The sequence below is a fragment of the Lepisosteus oculatus genome, chromosome 7 (genome assembly GCF_040954835.1).
Source record: "Lepisosteus oculatus isolate fLepOcu1 chromosome 7, fLepOcu1.hap2, whole genome shotgun sequence".
Taxonomy (NCBI): Eukaryota; Metazoa; Chordata; class Actinopteri; order Semionotiformes; family Lepisosteidae; genus Lepisosteus; species Lepisosteus oculatus.
The window spans coordinates 14,230,893-14,251,449 of NC_090702.1; the positions used below are offsets into that span (position 1 = coordinate 14,230,893).

Here is a 20,557-nt window from a genome sequence, read left to right on the forward strand (position 1 = left end):
CAAAAATCCTGTTCTTTAAAATCCTCCCTGAAGGAGGATTTCAAGCTATTTACGAAGGCGGGTCCCCCTTCTTATTTAATAAGATAAGCATGGGGGGGGGGGGCAGCAGGACTGCAAACTTTTCATAGTGTTTCCTCCCATTGAAAAAACACATTTCACTTCATTGTTTAGGCTAAAGTTTAATTTGTAAATTAATCAGTTAAGCCCATACTACTGCAATCTGTTAAATCTTTTAAAGTTGATAACAATGGCACATAAAATATTTCACTTTTTTATATTTAACCTACAACTTAAATCATAGTCATGACATTCTTTGGTCTCTTATTAATACCCTTAAAGGTTTCCACTACATTATGATAACGGAACAAAAAATTTAATTGTGCACAATGGGCGATAATTTACTCCTTTATATATTCTTATATATCCTAGTTTAATGTATTGGCTCCAGGAAGTGTATGCAAGCCTGGAATAATCTGGGTGTAAAATGACTACACCGTATGTTCTCTCTTGGGTGTGGTACTATTTATAATTAAGAACACACATTGTGTGCAAAGTAAAAAAAAAAGTCCTTTTTAAACAATAAAAATATTCATCAGAAAAGTCGGCTTCAGTTCTGTAATATACCACAGGAAAAAAAATCAACGGCACCATAAGAAAGCCACAGGATTCTTAACTGTTGACCCTCCTCTTTATTGCTGCTCTTACGTCAAGATAATGGTCAAGAATTATGTACCTTTGAAAGCAGACAGGTATGTGGGAATCATCCACATACCGTATTTTTAAAGCCATTAGAAAACACCATCACGTCAGTAACTAAACTTGTGACAGTAATTCTACAAATGTGATTAATGGATATGCTACATCTCTGACATCACAGATGACAGTTAAATTGGGTTCCCTGATTTGACAAAACATAAAGTGGCTGTACATGTATTCTTGTAGAAGAAGATTTTTACTTGTTACATCTGTTTGATAAAGTGCTTAGAGTTTGGGAATTTGCGTTTTTGTAAGCTGTCAGCTACAGCAGACTGCAAAGGACCATTACATTGGATTTCTTCCCGGGCAAATCCACCTTTTTTCTTTCCCCCTCACTGCACTAAAATGGATGAGCTCCATCAGCTATAACCCCTTCTCCAGGAGATATGAACAATGGATTATTGTTGAAAATCCTGTCAGGGAGAGGATTTTTGCTTCTTGGTTTTAACGCTGACAGGGGATGATATTACAGGAATTACACACAACAGCTAGTTACAGTTTTAGTATCTTAACACATCCAGCGGACCACCCTGCCTGCAAAGCTAAGGTCCCCCCTTAAATGAGTATCTAATTTCTGGGAAATTCACTGTGGCGCGACATTTCTTTTTTTTCATCACAAATTTGACAGTGCTGGTGTTTCAAAAAAGTCCACCAAAGCCATGTCTGTCAAGTCAAACACGTGAAGGCAGATAAAACGATCACTCCCATGCAATGTAGCTCTGGCTCATACTTAGAAGAGAGTGTTCCCGTGGACAGGTGCTCTTTGTGCCTACCTGACGAACCTTTGGAGATCTGTGTCATCCTGTTTCCCCGGTTGTGAGCCACAAAGGAGCCCTGCAGTGTGCTGTACTGCGAGCCGCTGTCGGAGGAGTTGGAGCTGGTGTGTGAGAGTCTGTTGTGCTCTTTGAGGGAAGCCGAGGAGCGCTGGTACCAGCACCGCAGCTCCTCCGACACAGCAGTCCTGTTCCCGCCTTCCCGCCCCAAAGAGGGAGTCCTTACAATCTGTGACCGGGACGGGGTCAGACGGCCGCTCCCTTCCCCCTCCTCCCCGTGCCAACTCTCCTTGTACATCCCCCCAGCCGTGTAGGAGTTGGAGGTCTTGAACTGGGCCTTGACGCTGTAGTGTCCCTCCTGGTCATTCTCTAGGCTGCGCACAACCACGGGGGTGGGGCTGCCCTCGATGTAGAGGGGGTACTCCTTGATGCGGTACTGTGACGAGGGCTGGCTCTGGCTGTGGAGGTACACCCCATGGTGGGCGCCGCCGTTCTTGGCTGCCAGGTTGGGCATGCTCCCCGAGTTAGAGGAACCCAGGTTGCTGGCTGACTTGTGCCGCTGCCTCTGGCGCTGCCGGGCTTTGGACGGGGAGTCCTCTGCTAACGTGGAGTAGTTGGGGTTACCCTGGGCGGGGTAGTAGTGCTCTGAGCTCGAGTGGCTGGTACAGGAGGAGCAGTCGTCCAGGGGGTCGGAGCCGTTACTGCTGCGTGTCCGCGGGGTGTAGAAGTCTGGACTGCCCGTCTCGTTCTCTGAGCCCAGCAGCTTGCCCTGCGACTCCAGGCTGGAGCTCCGGTGTCTAAAGTGCTGTGCTAAACTGTGCAGTCGAGTGGGGCTGATGTCGACTGAGCTGTGGGAGGAGAGAAGCAACCGATTAACCCAGAAGCCAACTTGTGCTGTCTGCTAATGAGTTAGTACTGAGACTAACCTACAATGCCAGTTAAAAAAAATAAAGGTGGGAATCACATAAATGAAATATGATGAATAAGAAACTACTGAATCAGAAGGGGTGAATTTTATTTTTAAATTGTATATCTGGGCCCTTTTTCTTTTTATAAAACTTTCAACATTATTGTTATTATCGTTTCTTTACACAGAACAAGGCCAGTGTCTTTGGCAGGACACAGTTCAAAACAAATCATGCCTTTATATTTGAAATGCTTTTACTAATGTGTCTACGTTGCTACAGTACATGTATCTGTGCAGCCACATGTTCCTACAACCCTGCAGACTACAGTAGGGCACTTAAAGTTTCCTACAAGGACAGATCTTTCAGATTGATTTTTGAAGACAATCTAATTGTGGGACATTAATTTAATATAAGGCTTCTCCTTGCAATATATTAACTTTTAGATCTGAACTATTTCACTTGAAATCATTAGAAGCTCACAAACTCACCCCTACCGACAGTAAACTTCTGTGAAATAATACCACCCTTCCCTTACCTGAACCCACGTTGAAAGAAAAACTGGGCCCACACATTTATCAATAATGGGCAACATGTGACATACAATTGAAATTAAGAAATGTTCAAATTAAATACTATTCTTATTTTGAGTAAATACTGTATCTGAATATTCCCTTCTGCCTAAAGATTAGGTAATGTAAACCAGAGCAGAAAAGGCTGTTTCACAATAGTAGGTCAATGTAAGAGATATTAAAACATTGTAGCTTCTGATAATGCAGGATACTCTGTAGCAACTGACAGCCAGAACACAGGGCTGAAGCAAACTTTTGTCTTCAGAGATTAAATGATATGTCCAAAAGTACTTCATCAGCCCCAGTTGACAGACTGCTGGTTGCAGCTGCAAAAGTTTGACAAATCCAATTACACTTTTCAAGATCTAGGTCTTCAAAGTTTTCTTAAAGTGGGTGCTGAGGACTTTGAAATTATCATCAATTATTGCTTGCACAGGTTGAAATTCAAGATAATTTTCCTGTAAAAATTTCCTGCAATGGAAATATATTAACACTTCCACCTCCCAGCCATTTCTTTCACAATTTTCTTTAAAGAGCCAATGGTCTTGTCACATAACAACAGAATGTTGGTGCTGGGATTCAGAAGTGAGACATTCAGCACATTCTGTTAATAGAAAAATCTCTGCTTAGTATGCAAAGTTTGATAGTCACTTAGATTTAATTAACTTTTCTGTGTTGGATGACCCAGCACCAAGATGAACAAACTGCAAGTCGTCTCTCAGTTCAAACTATTCTGTTTTTTTCCTCATGGCACTCACTGCACTTCTGCATGTAAAAGCCGCAGAACCCATTATCCTGCATAAAATTGCGAACACTTCAATATTAGGCTGAGATTTGACAAAGTTTCAAATTTTTACTGCAATTTGCAGAACACAAATTATTTCTGGTTTATATTTCTTAGAAGCCAGAGCTACCCTGTGTCCGATACAATGTGTGAAAGTAACATGTGGCACCACGTCCAGAAGTTCTGCTTTTAATTCAATCTTTCTCCTCGCCATAGCGCATGTGCATATGTCGACAGAACATTTCTACTCCAAGTCATGAATTTGCAGGATTGCCAAAATCTTCCTTGTCTTGACAATTTTCCTTGCAAAATAGTACATCTTTGCATAGTTTCCCTTCATAACAATATTTTATGAACATGAACATGATATACCCGTAGAACTATCTATTGTGTCTTGCAACAATGTCAGTGGACAAAGGAACAGCTTTAGTTGCATAATTGTCTATTTACCTCCAGTCATATAACACATATCTACGACAGGAAACTGCACAGGATGCTCAAAGTTTTTTTGGATGTTGTCTTTTGGTCTTACAGATCTTATCTCTTAAAAAATCAGCTGCCTTGCCAGCATGTGTTCCATATATACTGTAAATGCCTCTTTAACTTTAAGGATTTCATGCTGTTTTGTACTAGCACCTCTGAACACAAAACACGCCATTGGTACTGCTCACTTACCTGTTAGCAGGTAAGTGAATGGAATACAACTTCTGTTAACAGATAAGAGTACTGAATCCAGTTGTCCTTATATTTTTAGCAAATAACTTACGTCAAGGCCATACTTTACTGATTAATAATAGTGGCAATCATTTAACTACTAACTGCAGCGATTTCTTCAGTGGCTGAAACATGTTTATTGCCATCGGTGTTTGTGTCTTTAGCTGTTTTGTTTCGCTCTCTTTTATTTAAAGAGCCAGTGATTCATTTAATCAAAACCACAGTCACATACGCAGTCAGTGCTTTCACACACGTATGTTACACACCTTGTCATAATAACACAACAGTGTACAATGATAAATCAAGAGTCAAACACTCAGCATGATCTATAGGCCTTAAAACAATCAGTAAAAATACAATTACCACAATAGATTATAGGTATTGTTCTTTTCCTCATGAAACATTTTGGGTGCCCCCTCTCACAATCCTTCTTGTTCCCCCTATGGTTTTAAACCATAGGCAAATTGGATAAACACCATTTCAAAATTTGGAATGGTTGGGAATAAGACAAAAGCATGAAAGCAGGGTTAAAACAATGGCGAGAAGCGGGTTTGTTTTATCAAGCTGCTCTTGGTACACTTACCGGGTAGAGTGGACGTAATGAGGACTGCGTACCCGTAGATCTGGAGTGGACGGCATGCTGGACTGAGAGTTCCAGTGAGGGAGACTCCTGATGGGGCTGTTCTGTAGCGAGTTGGTCCCTCCAGCCTCAGCACAGCTCCCTGAACTAGGAAATCGCTTGTGGCTGCTGCAGCAAGAGACATCGACTAAGACGGCGAACTGGAGATGGTATGCAGTCACACTTCTTTTTTATTTTAATTCTTTACATTATCGAATATAAACTTTCAACTCTTTACAGTATAGTCTGAAGTGAAAAAGGTTATGAATTCTGCACAGGTTTCAGTGTCATTCTATATATGTCTAATGGGAGGACATAACAAATATTAAGATGTCATATTAACAAAAATGATTACAGTTTGTTTTTTTTTAACAAGGGAAACAGAGCAATCTCCCTGACACATTCGGTGTGGTTTTCTTCTGCTATTAACATATTTGAAAGACAAACTGAGACATAGTGGATATAACAGTTAACAGGTTTTCCAACTTAGCTGTTTGTTGTTTGTTGTGTTTTAACAATCCTAAAAACAAGAAGCCAGCTTGTCTCGTTGGAGAGTTCTGTCTGATTTGAGTCATCGCTGACTGAGGACTGACCTTTTCACCTCTTGAGTCCAAATCCCTAATGACAGCCTGTTGACTAACCTGGAATGACTGTGGGAAGAGCGCTTCTTCACTTTTTCATATGGCTCATCTAAGGAGGACTCGCTCCACATTTTGGGCTTGATGGGAGACTTGTCATAGTCGGTGCGCTGGTAGTGTAAGTGCCGGAGCCCCTCCAGGGACTGGGGTGGAGGAGGTCTGCTGTGGGACGGGGGCCGCGGAGGCAGGCCTTTGTGGGGGGAGGCAGTGGGGGAAAAGGTGCTGGTCACCTGAGAATCATCTGAAAAAGAGACGTAGAGGGAACACAATGGGTCAGGAGCACGCAGATCAACATAGATCAGAACGTGTTTTTCAGAGGCATATTGTTTTTGTGCTAGCTGCTAACCACCATTCTAACCACCAATTGGCTACATTACTCAGCTCTCCTCCCCACCAATAGCTGATGTGTGGTGAGCGTTCTGGCGCACTATGGCTGCCGTCGCATCATCCAGGTGGATGCTGCACATAGGTGGTGGTGGAGAGGAGTCCCCATTACCTGTAAAGCGCTTTGAGTGGAGTGTCCAGAAAAGCGCTATATAAGTGTAAGCAATTATTATTATTATTATTATTTTTCAATTTTTCTTCAGAATTATGAGATTAAGATAAGACTGAAGGCACTCTATTTAATATCACAAACAATGCGGAAAAGGTTAAACAGACATTTTGCTAAAATGACTTTGGTCTTGCCTGCAGTAATTTTTCTGCTAGCACCTTACACCACTGGGATCTGTAAAGAAAATGGATGAAACCCTTGATTCAATTAGTTACTAGTGACCAAACATGCTAGATGGGCCAGATTGCTTACTCAAATTTATGACCTTTTCTCCATTTTCAGTGAGCAGCCTCTGTAAAGGAGCAGGATTTAGAGGGCAGGTTGTGCAGGCTGGCTAAACGACAATTAAACTTACTGACCAATGTCAGTAGTTGTAAACACAAGATCTTCATCAGCCCAATAAACAAGAGACAAAAATGAACCATGATCTAATATGCTCAAGAAAAAGTGACTGTCACCATTAACTTAAACCTGACAAACTAATTATCAAGCTAGAAGTAAAAAACGAATTGAAAACTTAATCTACACACGTGGGCCATTCTGTACAGTCCAAGGGACTATGCACCTTCATAGGCCTCAATGAACAACGGAACAATTATACTACTGATTTATTTTCCCCCTTTATTTTCAGATGGTATTATCAGGATGGCTAGCTACCTGTCAGAGAAAGAAATGAAATTAGAAAATACTATGGAGAAACCCAAATATTTTCAACATACCATCTTCCAGAACAAGGGCATCTGACAAAGAGCTGTCTTCAGAGCCAATATTTGCTTCTGTGGAAAAAAAAAAGGTTGCACATACAGTATTTCAGTACAGCGTTCTGTAAAAGGGTAGTTGAAGCAAGCCTACTGTAGGTTCTCTGCAATTGTGGTCTTGCTCAGCTTGGTCATTCACCGTATTTCTGTACAAAGGTTAAAGTCTTTTTAAAAATGCTTAGATTGTGTGTATGATCATCAGTAAGTAGTTCACTTAAAATAACATGCTCTACTACCTTAATTACTTAAATATAGTGCTTAACAATCACTATGTCTTTTCACAAAAAGCTTTTTTTTTCTTGACTGCAGCCACATACTTATCTTCAGTGAAACATCTAACTACCCCTGATGCTGTTTAACAGTGAAGTAAGTTTTTTTCCTTTAAATACTGAAACCAGAAGTTAGAAGTTTTAATACGATGTGTATCAAATGAAATGATCTTCCTCCTGAAAGTTTTGTGGATTCTTCATAATAGGGACTTGTAAAAGTAAAACACTGATTATGTAATTATGGTCTTTCATGAACAGTAACTTAGCATTATTAACTTTTAGTTTGCACTGAACTTAATGCAAAAGCAGATTACATTTTATTGTCCATACATGACTGTCTGCTAAAGATGCAATCTTTGACATTTCACAAGAGTTTAGAAAAGAGAAAAGGTCCAAGGCTGATACAAGTTGTTTTGTATCTTTTCTAAAGTGCCTCATTAAATTACGTATTGTTTATCCGCAATTTACCTTCGATGATAAGTGAAGCCCTCTGTGTGGGTTTCTTCCCAGATTTGATGCGGTACTCGTTGATGGCATTCTCGATGTCCTGCAGTTTCTTCAGTGCGTTCAGGTAGGAGGTTTTTCTCTGTTTCTTCAGCTTCTTGCTGACATGGGGATCACTGGCAAGTCTTCGTGCCGCCTCTGTGATCTGCGACTGGATGGCAAACTCCCGTTCCAGGCGCTCCAGTTCTGCCTCCTGCCAAATGAACCCACGGTTCAGCCCCCTCTCTTCGTCACTGTCAAGCCTATAGCTGACAGTGCTAGAGTAGTGGCTTTTGCTAAATTAACAGAACATAACTTCTAGATTAAAAATGTTTTTTTTTTCAGTAACATTTAGAACGCTTCACATCCCCTTGTCCTTTTATGTTTGTCAGGATACAGGTACAGCATGTCTCTCACAATCTGGCCTAAAACTGAGTTCAGGATGGAAAAGGGGAGCACTTTTATTTCCAAAATGGAAGACCTGGGTCACCTTTGTGTGGTGAGCTGAGGTGACCCCAACCAGACTCAAATCTGACTTCAGTCCCAGAGTCAGATAATGACACAGCTCAGGCCTGAACTGGAGACTGGACGATAGTACTTAAGGCTGTGAGTGCCTTTGACGACTGACTCATTCAAAAGTCACAGAGCAGCCTTTTTTTTGCAAATTAAATTAAATGCTTCCATTACTGAGAGCTGTAATCTTTTAAATTTTAAGTGCTTTTTGAAGAGGCATTTTTCCCTTTTGTTTATTTACTTGAACATTTACTTAGGCTTTAAATTGTGGAGCACTTAGGAAATTGCGCAAAATGCAGTTTAGAAGTCTTTATTATATTGTATAGTGTTGTTGAGCCTTCAAATAGCTAGATGTTAGTGTAAAGGCCATTGACATGGAAAATCTTTTGCTCTCACTCTGAACCATATTTTTAAGTACACAAGTCCTTACTGGTTGGAAGTTTTACAATATTGGTACCATAAAAACTACAGATCTGGTGAAACATTTACAAGTAAAGAAATAGCCTAAAAATTGATGAAGTGTGATTTGCTACTTTCAGACGGTTCTTAACTGCTGCTGGTATTGCAGCAGTTCTGGTGCAATGTAGACCAGAATCTATGACTCAGTTTTAAACCTTTATTATTTAACTATTAGCATACATTTGAAATTATGACATACAAACAATTTAGATTTGTTTCATTACTTAATCACTACTTAATTTAAGAAATCATCAAGGGGACTTTGAATAAACCACAATAATTGAAAATATCCTTATTTAATGTTACCCAATTACAGTATGCTTCAATTATGAATTTATACATAACGCACTTTAGTTTGGATATGTAGTTCACTTAAGTTCACAAAATTTATTATAAGTATTTTATCAATTAAATAACCACAGAACATTTTCAAATTTATTTTGTTTGACTAGAATTAACAACTTAAAAATGCAATAGCTATGAAATTGGACAGAGAATACTAGTCTAATCTGCATTCAGGTGTAATAGGATCTGAGGGAAATAGTCTTGGAGGTGTCTGGCCCTGACAAACAGCTGGATAGTATAGCAACACTATTTGTGGTCAGAGGTCTAAGGCTGAGAACAAGAAAACCATGGATATACAGGTAGAACAGAAAAGTCAATGCCTTCACTCTTAACGTGGAAGAAAATAAAAAAATAAAACAACCAGTACAGTTACCATAAGTAATACACTTAGTTTAATATCAAAGGCAGAAAACTACCGAAATATAGTCTGTTGCAATCCTTCAGATTTAAGCTAAATTCCATAAGGATATTAAAAGAATATTTTAAAAAAATCAGATGTTGAGTACCATTTAGATTTTTGTTTGCAGAGACTGATGAATTTAGCTAGAGAGGTGTACCCTACATATTCATGTAATGTTCCCCTACAAATTCATGTATGTATGGTTTTAAATTGTATTTCATGCATACTATTCCAACACCTGAGCTTTCTTCGAATGTAATGTAAGTCATTATATTTTAGGTGATCTGCCCTCACCTCTCCCTTCGGCAGGATTTTCTGCTCATCCAGTTTAAAGGCAGTGCCAATCCTCCGGCGGACAGTAGGCGGTTGTTCTCCTGGATCCAAGGGATATTCCTTAGGCAACTTCCCCGTCAGCTCCTAAATCCAAAAGAGGCATTGAGTGTGCCATGATAAAATACAAGGTGATTCTTATATACTGCCCTTCATGCCTAAACATCTAGAGCACTTGACAAAAATTAAAACAACAAACGTGTTAAAACAAACCCAGTTATGTTTTCTTACAAAAACATATCTAATAAGATATGACTTGTAAATATTATAAACATCCATGCACAATATTTTAGCATTTTACATATTAAATGGCATAAAAAACCCTCTTTATCATATGATGCACTTGAAGGAAAATAAAACAGTGCTGCTTCAGAATTAAACAATGATTAGACTGTATCAACCCACTACACAATTTACAGAGGAAAACTAAAAGGGTATGCACTTTGAAAAACCTACGAGGTGTTTCACTGTTTAGCAATCTGTTACAATACAAAGAGGATAGGTCCAAAAGAGGTCTAACCTCAGAAACATATTTTAAAAAGAACTTAAAAACATATGACAAGTAATCTCACCCTTTGATAAAGGCAGTTGTTGTAGGGAAGAAATTATAAAGTGGCAAAATATCCTTGATTAAAGTGGTGTTTTGTTAAAAAAGTTAAAGATTTTTGTACTGTAATGTACTCCATACAAGGAGAATAGAGGCCAAATCCATTTTCCTTACAATTCATAAGAGTTTGTGACAACAAGAAGTTGGAAATGTCAGCTGTGCTGTGCTTACCGCCTCTCGTATGCAGAGTCTCCTGAGTTCCTCCAGACGCTGGCGTAGTGTCTCTTCCAGAGCTTCCTGCCTGGATTTTAGTGCAGCCAGCATGTCTTTCTTGGCAGACTGGGAGCTATCAGACTCCTGGGAACCTGTCAATAAACACAAAAGTTATTGACTCAGCTGACAAACAATATTTCCATTTGTTGCGTGTGGATATACTGTATATATATAAATTAAGGAAAAACAGTCTGATTACATCTCCAAAGAGTAAAAATCACTCATGACAGAGTACATTTGGGCTCTCTACTGAGTTATGAATTTGGAAGTAAAAATGAAAGAAATATCAAATGGCCGAATAATTTACGTTCCTAACATTTGTTTTACAAGCAAAATTTGGCCAGTTTATTTTAATAAGGCTGAGAGGCACTTCATTCTCGGAATAACTAGACTAGCATGTGGTAATTAAACTTTCAATTGTGATAATTCTGTGTAAGTCTTCACTGACAAAATTAAATCACTAAAAGCCCAGACACCCTCTGTCACTGTTTCCACTGTTTATTCTTCTCTTATTTGCTGCACAGGGATCAGTCTGTCTAGTAGTTTTAAGACAATAGTGACTAAGGTTGACCTTAAGAATGTGATAACGAAATGTAACCCTTTAACCTGTAGTCTGCTTGGCTTATATTAGGGAGTGTTTTCCTGTTCTGAGTTCAGTATTAACTCATATTGCAAATTCCTTTCTGACATCTGGAAGTCCTCCTACAGTACACTGGAAATGGCTGAAATGAAGCCACGTCTGTTAGGAGACTTGATTCACCTTCAGATGATCCTTCCGATTCTTCACCATCCTTTTCCTGGTAAAACTTGTTTAAAAAAAAGCTGTGGCAGCACAGCTCCAAGATCACTGTAGTCAAAGCACTGAGACAACCCTACTGAGAGTCTGTAATGACCTCTCCTGATCTTATAAAGCTTCTTAGCCACCTATTTTTGTACACTTCGATGTTTCTTCAGCCTGTGACAGTCTGTACCATGGGGTTCAGATTACGAAATACCGATTTCATTTTTTTTCTTGCAGACTCACCTTGCAATGATTTTGGACCTATTTTTTTACATTCAAGTCAGCTTGGTTCCACTGAATTTTCTTCTGTACCTTCTGAAGTGCTTTATGGAGTTATCACAGGACTGACTAATTTGTCTCTGGTATCCAATATAAACAGATATTATTTTCGTTTATTTTTCGTTTCGTTGTTAAACAGGCTATACTCATATACCGTTTCTATTGGGGATAATCCAGAGGTGGCATTTTCTAAACGCCAAAGGGTAATTTAATCATGGACAGCTGCAAACTGTTTAAAAATAAAACTCCAGTAGACAGAGGTGCTATTGGTGGACTCTCGGCTTGTTAACCTGAGTCTTCTTGCACTGAAAGCTCCTTGATGGTTATAACTTGACTTGCTGTATGCAAATGTTTGGCATCATGGGGTCTTGGTACCCGAGATATCTAAGAAAAGAAATCTAAATTTAACCGGAGCATTAAAACAGTACAAGTCCAGGCAAACTGTTTAGAATAATGTCTACCAGCAGAATTAACATGCCCCACTTTAATGGGGCTAAAAGTTTAGTTTAGTGCAGTTAAGTGCAAACTGTGCCTCAAGAAAGTAACTCCACTTACACAACATGAAAAATGTACTGGCAAATCATAAGCCATTGTTTAAAAGTAAGTCTCGACTGCAGAAGAAAACAAAAAAGCCAAAACACACAGCTGTGCTGCCACTCCCACAATACAATCTTTTCAATTAGTGGCAAAAAGAAAAGAGCCCCAACCTGCCAGTTCTTTGCTTTATACAAAAAATAAGGGTTAACAATCAGTGTGATAATAAGCTTTACAAATGTATGTTATATTTACAACATGGCGCTTAATGAAACTATAGGACCCCAAATAATAAGCATTGTAACAAGAAATTTAAAATAAATGTCACCGTGAGGTTATTAATAAAGCTATTTTAACCTGCTGCAAATCCTATTGTGACCAGGTAGAATACAGGGTTCAAATATTTAATATACCCAGCAAATTCAGGTTTTGACTTGCCCTTGAGGAACAGGCAGGTACTGCAGACAACTTGTTCTGTGAATCAGCTTGCCAGTCAGCAACAGTAGAGGAACATGCTGAGCCCACACCGCAGTGAACAGTGAGTAGCCAGCGACACAGAATTGTAAGTGTCAATTAAGACATATGCAGCACAAAAGTGACGGAACATAAAACATAAAAATGCATAAGCTACTGATAGTTACAAATGGGTACTTATGTTTTCACAGTTTCTGTAAAACTAAACATTTTTAAAAAGTTGGGAAAGGGCAAATCCTGTTTTTCAGCTGCAATCAGATTAAATTTCTAGAAATAAAACCGACTTTGTCGTACTAGTGACTACAAAAATATGATATTAACAAAGGTGTCAGTCACTGTTTATCTTATGCTACTTGTTAATTTGTATTTTCTCTTCCGATCACAATGGTCTGAGTGAACAGGTGATTGCTGTAAGGAAACAAAAAAGCAGAGGCTTGTTTGTTGCACACTGTAATTAGGCAACAACATTTGCCTGAGATAAAGTGTCATAATTAACATGTTTGTATACAAAAATATAGATTAGTTGCCATATTAAGTCACTACCCTACCAGCAAACCAAATAATGTTAAAACAATATCATACAAGGCTGGAAATTAATACAGAAACTTAAATTTGTAGATTATGTTGAATCATTTTTTACTATGTTGTCACAACCACTATATAGCATTAATACATTGCTGCACATTTGCAAGCTCTGGCAACTTTAACAACTTTAACTTTAACAGATTAATGATGTGTAGAAAACTTCCCCAAATAACATCTCTTATTATGATCTTATTACATCTAGTTATTAAAATTAGCTAAGTGTTTGGAATGTGGCTAAAATGTCACGACTGAATGTTCAATTTTATCATAAACCTAGTAGTTACTAAAACATTTTGTTTAACATAATCACAACACAACCTTCCAAGAACAAAATATCAATTACAATAATATATATAGGACCTGTAAATAATAACTTTTGTATTATTTTTTACATAAAATAATACAAAGCTAGTGTTTTGTACTCTCCCCAATTTTCGCTGTCATTATTTAAAAAATGAACATCAAAGCTGACACTTACATTTTTTTTAAATAGCAAAACACATCCATAATCAAGTGAAATAACCAGTTTTTACTGTTAATGATACTAAGATATTTGTGCTTATGATACTTCATACTTGAACTAATGTTTGTTGAGTTCTGGATCTAGTTGCTCCAAAATGTCACATTTTCTGCGAATTACTTACACATTCAGGCCTTCATATTTGACAGGAATGGCTCGTACTGTGTAATCTTATATGAGATCAGCAAATACCAAATTCCCGATAGGTTCTTAATCCCAGATAAAATCAGAATGAAACTTCAGATATTAGCTGCTATATACCTGTCTTCCAGATAAGAATTTCTATCAGAATAACAGAATACTAACAGGCAACAGAATCACTATCAATATTCAAATATACTGTATACACTTAGTTTCTTCAGTTGTATAGCATGATGAGCTGATGGATAATGTAACTATTTTCATTAAAATACCCTTGGAACATCTACTATTGTACATGTATTGTGCACGACACAATTATTTACATTACTTTCTTCATATACAGTACCTGTCATAGTTTCATCTTCCCAGCATCAGTGCAAGAAAAAGTGACCTTTGCCAATGCTACAACTGTTCATTGTCTTGACACAGCCCGTACCATAAAATCAGTCTTTTTTTATGCAAGCAGAACTTTTTATGTTATCTTTTGACATTGAATAAGCAACGAAAAGGCCAAGAATGTCTTTCTTTATAAGGCAGAAACGGATGTGTAACAATGTAGTACTGCATCTAGAGTTTCATCGTTGCTGATGAAAACACTAATCCTTGCAACACAGAGCATTGTTTTGTGCTGAGGTCAGTCGACTGCAAGAGCAATAAGCAAAAGTCTGCACCTGTCCAGACTGCCAGGATGTTTGTTGGGAAGCAAATGGAAAGCAAGATAAGGAAGCCAAGGCTGAGGTTAGGCAGAAGGCCAGGCCAGTTCAGAACACATCCACACTCTTAACACACCCTGTGCTCGGCATGAAGTCAGTGAAAACAGGTTTTAAGAAAACCCAACGTTGTCAGTTTCTCATCTGTTTACAGTTCTTATTTCAATACTAAAATAAAAATGGGCTTCAATTTTGACACACTGTTTCCGAGTGATAAAAATACTCCTGTCCTGCAATATGTTTTATTAGAGAATCTAAGTTTTTTCCATCCAGAAACTAAACTGAAGGCATTAACTTAGGACTAAAATGCCAAGAAGACAAGCCAGGAGTATATAGATAAAAATGAGGAAATTATTTGCCCAGAAGAGGAACAGGATGCATCTTTTAAGCATTACCTATAAACCCAGACGAGAACTTGTTAGTAAGAGAAAAACAAATGTTCTGAGTAACGCGACGGGAAATCCGACAGTTAGCCAGCCAACAGTTATGCTTCTGTTATAGCAGGACAAACTATGTGTCAGCACTTCCCGATGAGAACAAAATTGTAACAGGGAAATTAATAATCTAGCTTTACATTACCATAAATATACAGTATATTAAGAAAACAACTAGCTAGCTGATGCCCTTGGGTCATTTTGGCGTATTTTTGCATTTAGTCACAGATCCATGTGATATCTAGTCTAGTAGTTTTCCAGTTAGAAAATGTCACAAAAACAACAGAAATAAGCTAGTTAAGACCTTCCCATCTAGAAAAAACTGATAATCTGTAAGATGCTCGCTTATCACATCATGTGCCGCATGTGTCTGGTAACCCTTTTTCTACCATTTAATGTGCTTGATTTAGAGGACACCAAACTAAGACGAGGAAATTTCATGTGCATGATGCTGTTGGACATGTATTGAAACAATATGATACAACAAAATCTTAGGAAACCTACCAAGCTTAATACAAATCCGCAAACTACAGTATTTGCTGAACACGTTGGAGGCCAAAATATTTGTTGAGGATATCGCAAGCTATTAGGCGGTTGAGGAATGCTCTCAGACCCTTTTCCTCTCGCACTGCAATTGTGAATCAGTGAAAAAATGCCTGTTTTCTCAATCCTCTGATCATATCCCCAAGGGGCTATTGTTTTACATGTGCCAGCTCAGACAGCAGGATGAACTCTATATCCTGCGGGACTGCCGTCACGGAACCTGGCTACCCAGCTCAGGAGCTGCGGCTGGCAGCTGCTCAGAAAGGCTGTGCTAAACTGCTCAGAAGTTAGCCACTGCTCAGAAAGGGCTGGGAGGTGATTCTCCCTCTGCCACATGGCAGCCAGTCATGTGGAGCAGCAGAACTAAGCTGTCTAATTGTGAACTCTGCCACTGCACTCCAGCCTCCAGACTCTATTCTGGTTCAGTCTCAGCACCACACTATTTTTCCGGCTTCGGGGTTGTGGGATAGGTTATGGTCTAGGTTTTTGATCCAGTTGGCAACTTAATTGTTTTAAAATCTGCATCAAATTATATTGCCTATAAAACACTCACATATTCTCATTTATTTTGAAATGAAGAGCTGTGAGTGTTGTCTACACAATGTAAACAAGTGCATAGTTTATATTTTTGTAATTACTGGCAGGCATTACCTGCAGTTTTATAAAATAAACAATCATTTTACCATTCAAAAGACTGGAAACACTGTATACAGAAAGGCTACCGAACAGTACAACATAATTGTGTTGTTCCCTGAAATTCTCAGATTCACTCATACATATGCATGCCTTAACAGACATCTATGTCCTCTTTTATAATGCAAGATCCTCACTGATGAGAAAATTGAAAAGGTTTGCCAGTGGCAACCAACAGAGTCCTCCTTTAATATGGAAACTTGTGCAATTGAAGAGGATGTGTGTGTTGTCTGATAAATTGTGTGAGCGTACTGTATATATTTTAACCTTTCCTTACAAGTTTTGAGAAGGACTGCATTTTAAAAGCTTTGCAATGATTAGAAGAAAGTAATTTCCTAGTGGAAAAGCTTGGAAATGCCACAGACCTACACACTGCCCTAGAACATTCAGACAAGCGGGGCACCTATGTTAGGATGCTGTTTATAGATCAAAGCTTGGCGTTTAACACAATTGTTCCTACCAAGCTGGTCTTAAAAATCAGGAATCTGGGCTTAAACAACTTGTTCTGCACTGGATACTGGATTAAAGCCCAATCTATTATTCAGGATCCCAACCATCCTGGCCACAAACTGTTCTTCCCTCTTTGTACAGTACATATTAGCAATAATCTCCTCTGCTCTACTCTTTACTGTACACTTGAAAACAATTTGTAGTAAACCAATGGTTTTGGATTCCAACAGGATTTTTAGTGCACTTCCACTGGATTCCTATTGGATTTTCAAAAAGTATGCAAAAGGAAATCCTACTGGAAAGGTGCCAAAATTGTTCAGCATGTTCTTTTGAAATATCTATTGTATTTGTTATATGGGGTTTCCCACTTGATTTTTCTTTTTACATGAATACAAGACTCCTACTAGAGTTTCTGTGAAGAAGAAAAACACAATTCTTAGGCTGAGGTGTTTTGGGCATCTGGTGAAGTTTCCCCTGGGCTCCTCTCACTGGAAGTGTACCGGGTAAGCCCATTGGGAAGATGCCAGGGCAGAACCAGGACACGCCAAAGGGACGACTGGGAATTCCCCAGGAGGAGCTGGAGATTGTTACTGGGGAAAGAGAAGTCTGGTCTGCCCTGCTCAGCCCATTACACCATGACCAACTCCAGGAATAAGAGATGATTAGTTTCTTTGAGAAATCAAACCTTTACACATCAGAACATAAACTGTATAAAAAGTACACTGTATACATTGTAATTGTACACAAAAACTGTCAAGCAGAAAACAGCATTGCAAGTACATAATATCAGTAAATTCAGGGAATGTAATTCAGTAATACATCCATACTTGATTACTGTATTAAGCTATTTTTTTTATATACTGTACATTATTAATTTCTACTGATATACAGTATGTAACTTAAAGTAACCTTTAAGAACATCCAACAGAAACTAAAATATTATTACTACAAGGATTAAAATCCTATTAGACTTTTCTGACTTGGGTAGGTGTTCAAAAGCTACAGTACATTTAACATGCAGGTACCATAAGATGACACTCTAAGCAAAACACTATCCATAACTGTACAGTTTTCCTCAATAAAAGAGGGTGTATTAGGTGCCCATCCTAGTAAAATCAGTATATGTGATTTGTGCACACATATTCTTGCAATATGTGTGAAGCATGCATCATTTTAAAAAATCCACCAGGGAAGGGCAATTTTATCTTCTGAAAGTGGTGTGTTTTTGAGCTTACATGATATCTGACTTTCTACTTGATTTCTTACTTACTACTGTTCTGCAGAATGGAAGGTCACTGCATTTCACAAAGAGAAAAACAGTCTCTGCATTCAAACCTCTGCAGAATTGAAATAAGTGGTACAGCAATTTCCAATAATGCAGAAAATGTGGGACATAATTACAGAGTGTCTAAATATAGTTCCAACGGGAAAAAAACATAGGGTAATTATTGCGAGCAGTCTTCTTTTTATACAGTGAGATGAGCTATGTCAGCTATTCACAATAGAGGAAGGAATAATTAATTGGCAGACTTGGCAGTATTGATACCACAATCATTGACAGAATCTGCACATAAAGGCACTACAGAGCCATTTTAGTTATTTGGATTCAAGTGGAAAGTAAGTGTACTTTCTAAAATAAGTGTAGCAGACATTAAATTTAAATCTAAGGACAAATCTATCAATAGTCGAATGGGCTGGCTGCCTCAAACCACCACACACTTACAAGACTGAACTTTACAGCTCACAGTACAATGCCTGCAGTCATGTCTTCTTCACAAACTAGACTACAGTACACTAAAACTAAACTACCAGAGATAAACACATTGTCAGTCATTATTGTGACTGAAGATACATAGAAAGTGAAAGAAATCGAATCTTTAATCTATTTCTTTATTATATTCTTATGTCCAGAGTGAAGCAGTACCTTTCCCTGCACTCTTGTTATACAATACATTAAATTACTACTTTAAAATACTTATATTTCAAGACAAAAGTCAAAGCAAGGCAGAGGAAGCTCTGTAACTAGGTGGGACATTACAGAAGAAAGCTGTCAACCCAAGGTGGGGGTGCATTTTGAAATTCTTTGACTTCTCTCAAGATAAAAGATATTATATATTTAGACATAGACAGGGGTACAATTAAACCATGGCAAATAATTAAGAGGTAAATATTTAAATCCATTACCCCTGGATTGGTTACACTGACAAAAAGACAGACTTACATCAATCTGCAAGACCTATAGATTTTCTTTTGGTTAATGTGGAGATGAGGTGTGCAGCTTTCTGCCTTATGATAATAGTCTAGTTAGCATTCCTTTCTTTCGGTTCTCCTTCATTATGCAAACAGCCACAGCGCAGGATTTTAAACCCGACTGCATGTTCTGATTTTACGGTAAAAGAAGTGCATGTTGTTCATCTAGAAATATAGAAAACCTCACACGCATTCTCTTTAATGTTGTTTTGTATGTTTATGTGCTATTTTGCCGAGTACCAAATTACAGCATATCTTTTTAAGGACCAAATTTGTAACTTTAACCTGACCCAAAGTTTTAATCAAAAGGACTTTCTGCAAGGGCCAGCAGCTCCTAGTAAAACACTTATACATTTCGACAAGAAAGAAATGGATTTGATGTGAATAAAGGACTGAAGACAGATGAAGCGGAAGATGCTATCTGTCATGCAGCTATCTCCAAAATTATTTCTTGTTTTGGAAAACAAACCCCTCTACCGTGAAAATGGAATTTTATCTACTCTTTAAGTTATTAGCATATTTTTTTTCTTGGCCTGCTGGATGTACTGATTGTTTCTTTCATGTCTGCTCTGCTTCAGTGATTTCCAAACGATTAGCACTGTTAAGAACAGGTCCCCCAGGTTATACTGTACCTCACAGAGATGAAAAGGCCTGTTTCCTCCCTGTAATTGTGTGAATAATAGCATTATAACCTGGTGAATACTTCAGAAAAAAAATGTAAATGTGTATGGAGTGATATTAATAAATTCAGAAAGTGGTTCATCATTAGAAAAACAAAAAAAACTCTGTACCAAAAAGTCAGAAAGAACTATTAATGTATTTACTACTAATCTGACACTTCACTATTCTATTTGCTTTCCGAGGAGTACAAATACAGGTATAAATGCAGCTGGTGGTAAATATTAGAAGTCTCAAGAGGCACTTTATTTCTTCATCCATTGTGGACACAGGGAACATTTTGAAGGTGAGGCCTAGCGAAATGCAGTCACACTGTGTTGGTATTAGAAAGGCAAAGCAGTTTGAAACAAAATAAAAGGCACAAGATTAAAAACAGAATCTGTACCAGTGTCATTTTGCTAATGTGGTTTAAATCAGGCAAAAATGACTGGTTGTGAAAATGTTTCCTTTCCTTGGCGTGGTGAAATACCATATGGTGATGTGAAACTCTACACCACAGGAAGGCATCTGTGTCCCCTTATTGTCTCAAGAGTATCAGACCATCTCGGCAAACAAAAAGGACCAACCAACCAACCAACCACCTAACTAGCTAAATAACTACAACTCTTCAAACAGAACCAGGATGTTTTCAGGCTTTTCAGTAAACAACACACTGAAAAGGGAGGAAAGACTGGTAGGAAGTATGTGTAATAAATCCAGCAGAAAGCTAAAATCATTGTGCCTCACTTACTTTCCTCTGGTGTATTTCCTTCAGAAAATGAAGCTATTACCCTAGGCTCCCCAGCTGACACAAT

The 20,557-nt window shown here is 38.3% G+C and overlaps 1 protein-coding gene across 11 annotated transcripts in view; it reads right to left on the bottom strand.

The window, feature by feature from the left end:
- frmd4a (FERM domain containing 4A) overlaps window positions 1–20,557 on the bottom strand; it is a 275,536-nt gene that overhangs the window by 6,894 nt on the left and 248,085 nt on the right. For 8 of the 11 annotated variants that reach the window (XM_015353190.2, XM_015353192.2, XM_015353193.2 and 5 more), the window contains 7 exons: window positions 10,650–10,783; window positions 9,836–9,958; window positions 7,810–8,038; window positions 7,034–7,090; window positions 5,765–6,002; window positions 5,088–5,252; window positions 1,530–2,377 (listed from right to left, as the gene is read on the bottom strand). In XM_015353190.2, the coding sequence (XP_015208676.1) occupies window positions 1,530–2,377; window positions 5,088–5,252; window positions 5,765–6,002; window positions 7,034–7,090; window positions 7,810–8,038; window positions 9,836–9,958; window positions 10,650–10,783 (1,794 nt within the window). The remainder of the gene's footprint in view (window positions 1–1,529; window positions 2,378–5,087; window positions 5,253–5,764; window positions 6,003–7,033; window positions 7,091–7,809; window positions 8,039–9,835; window positions 9,959–10,649; window positions 10,784–20,557) is intronic. The other 3 variants (XM_015353184.2, XM_015353195.2, XM_015353185.2) reach the window with 2 other exon arrangements.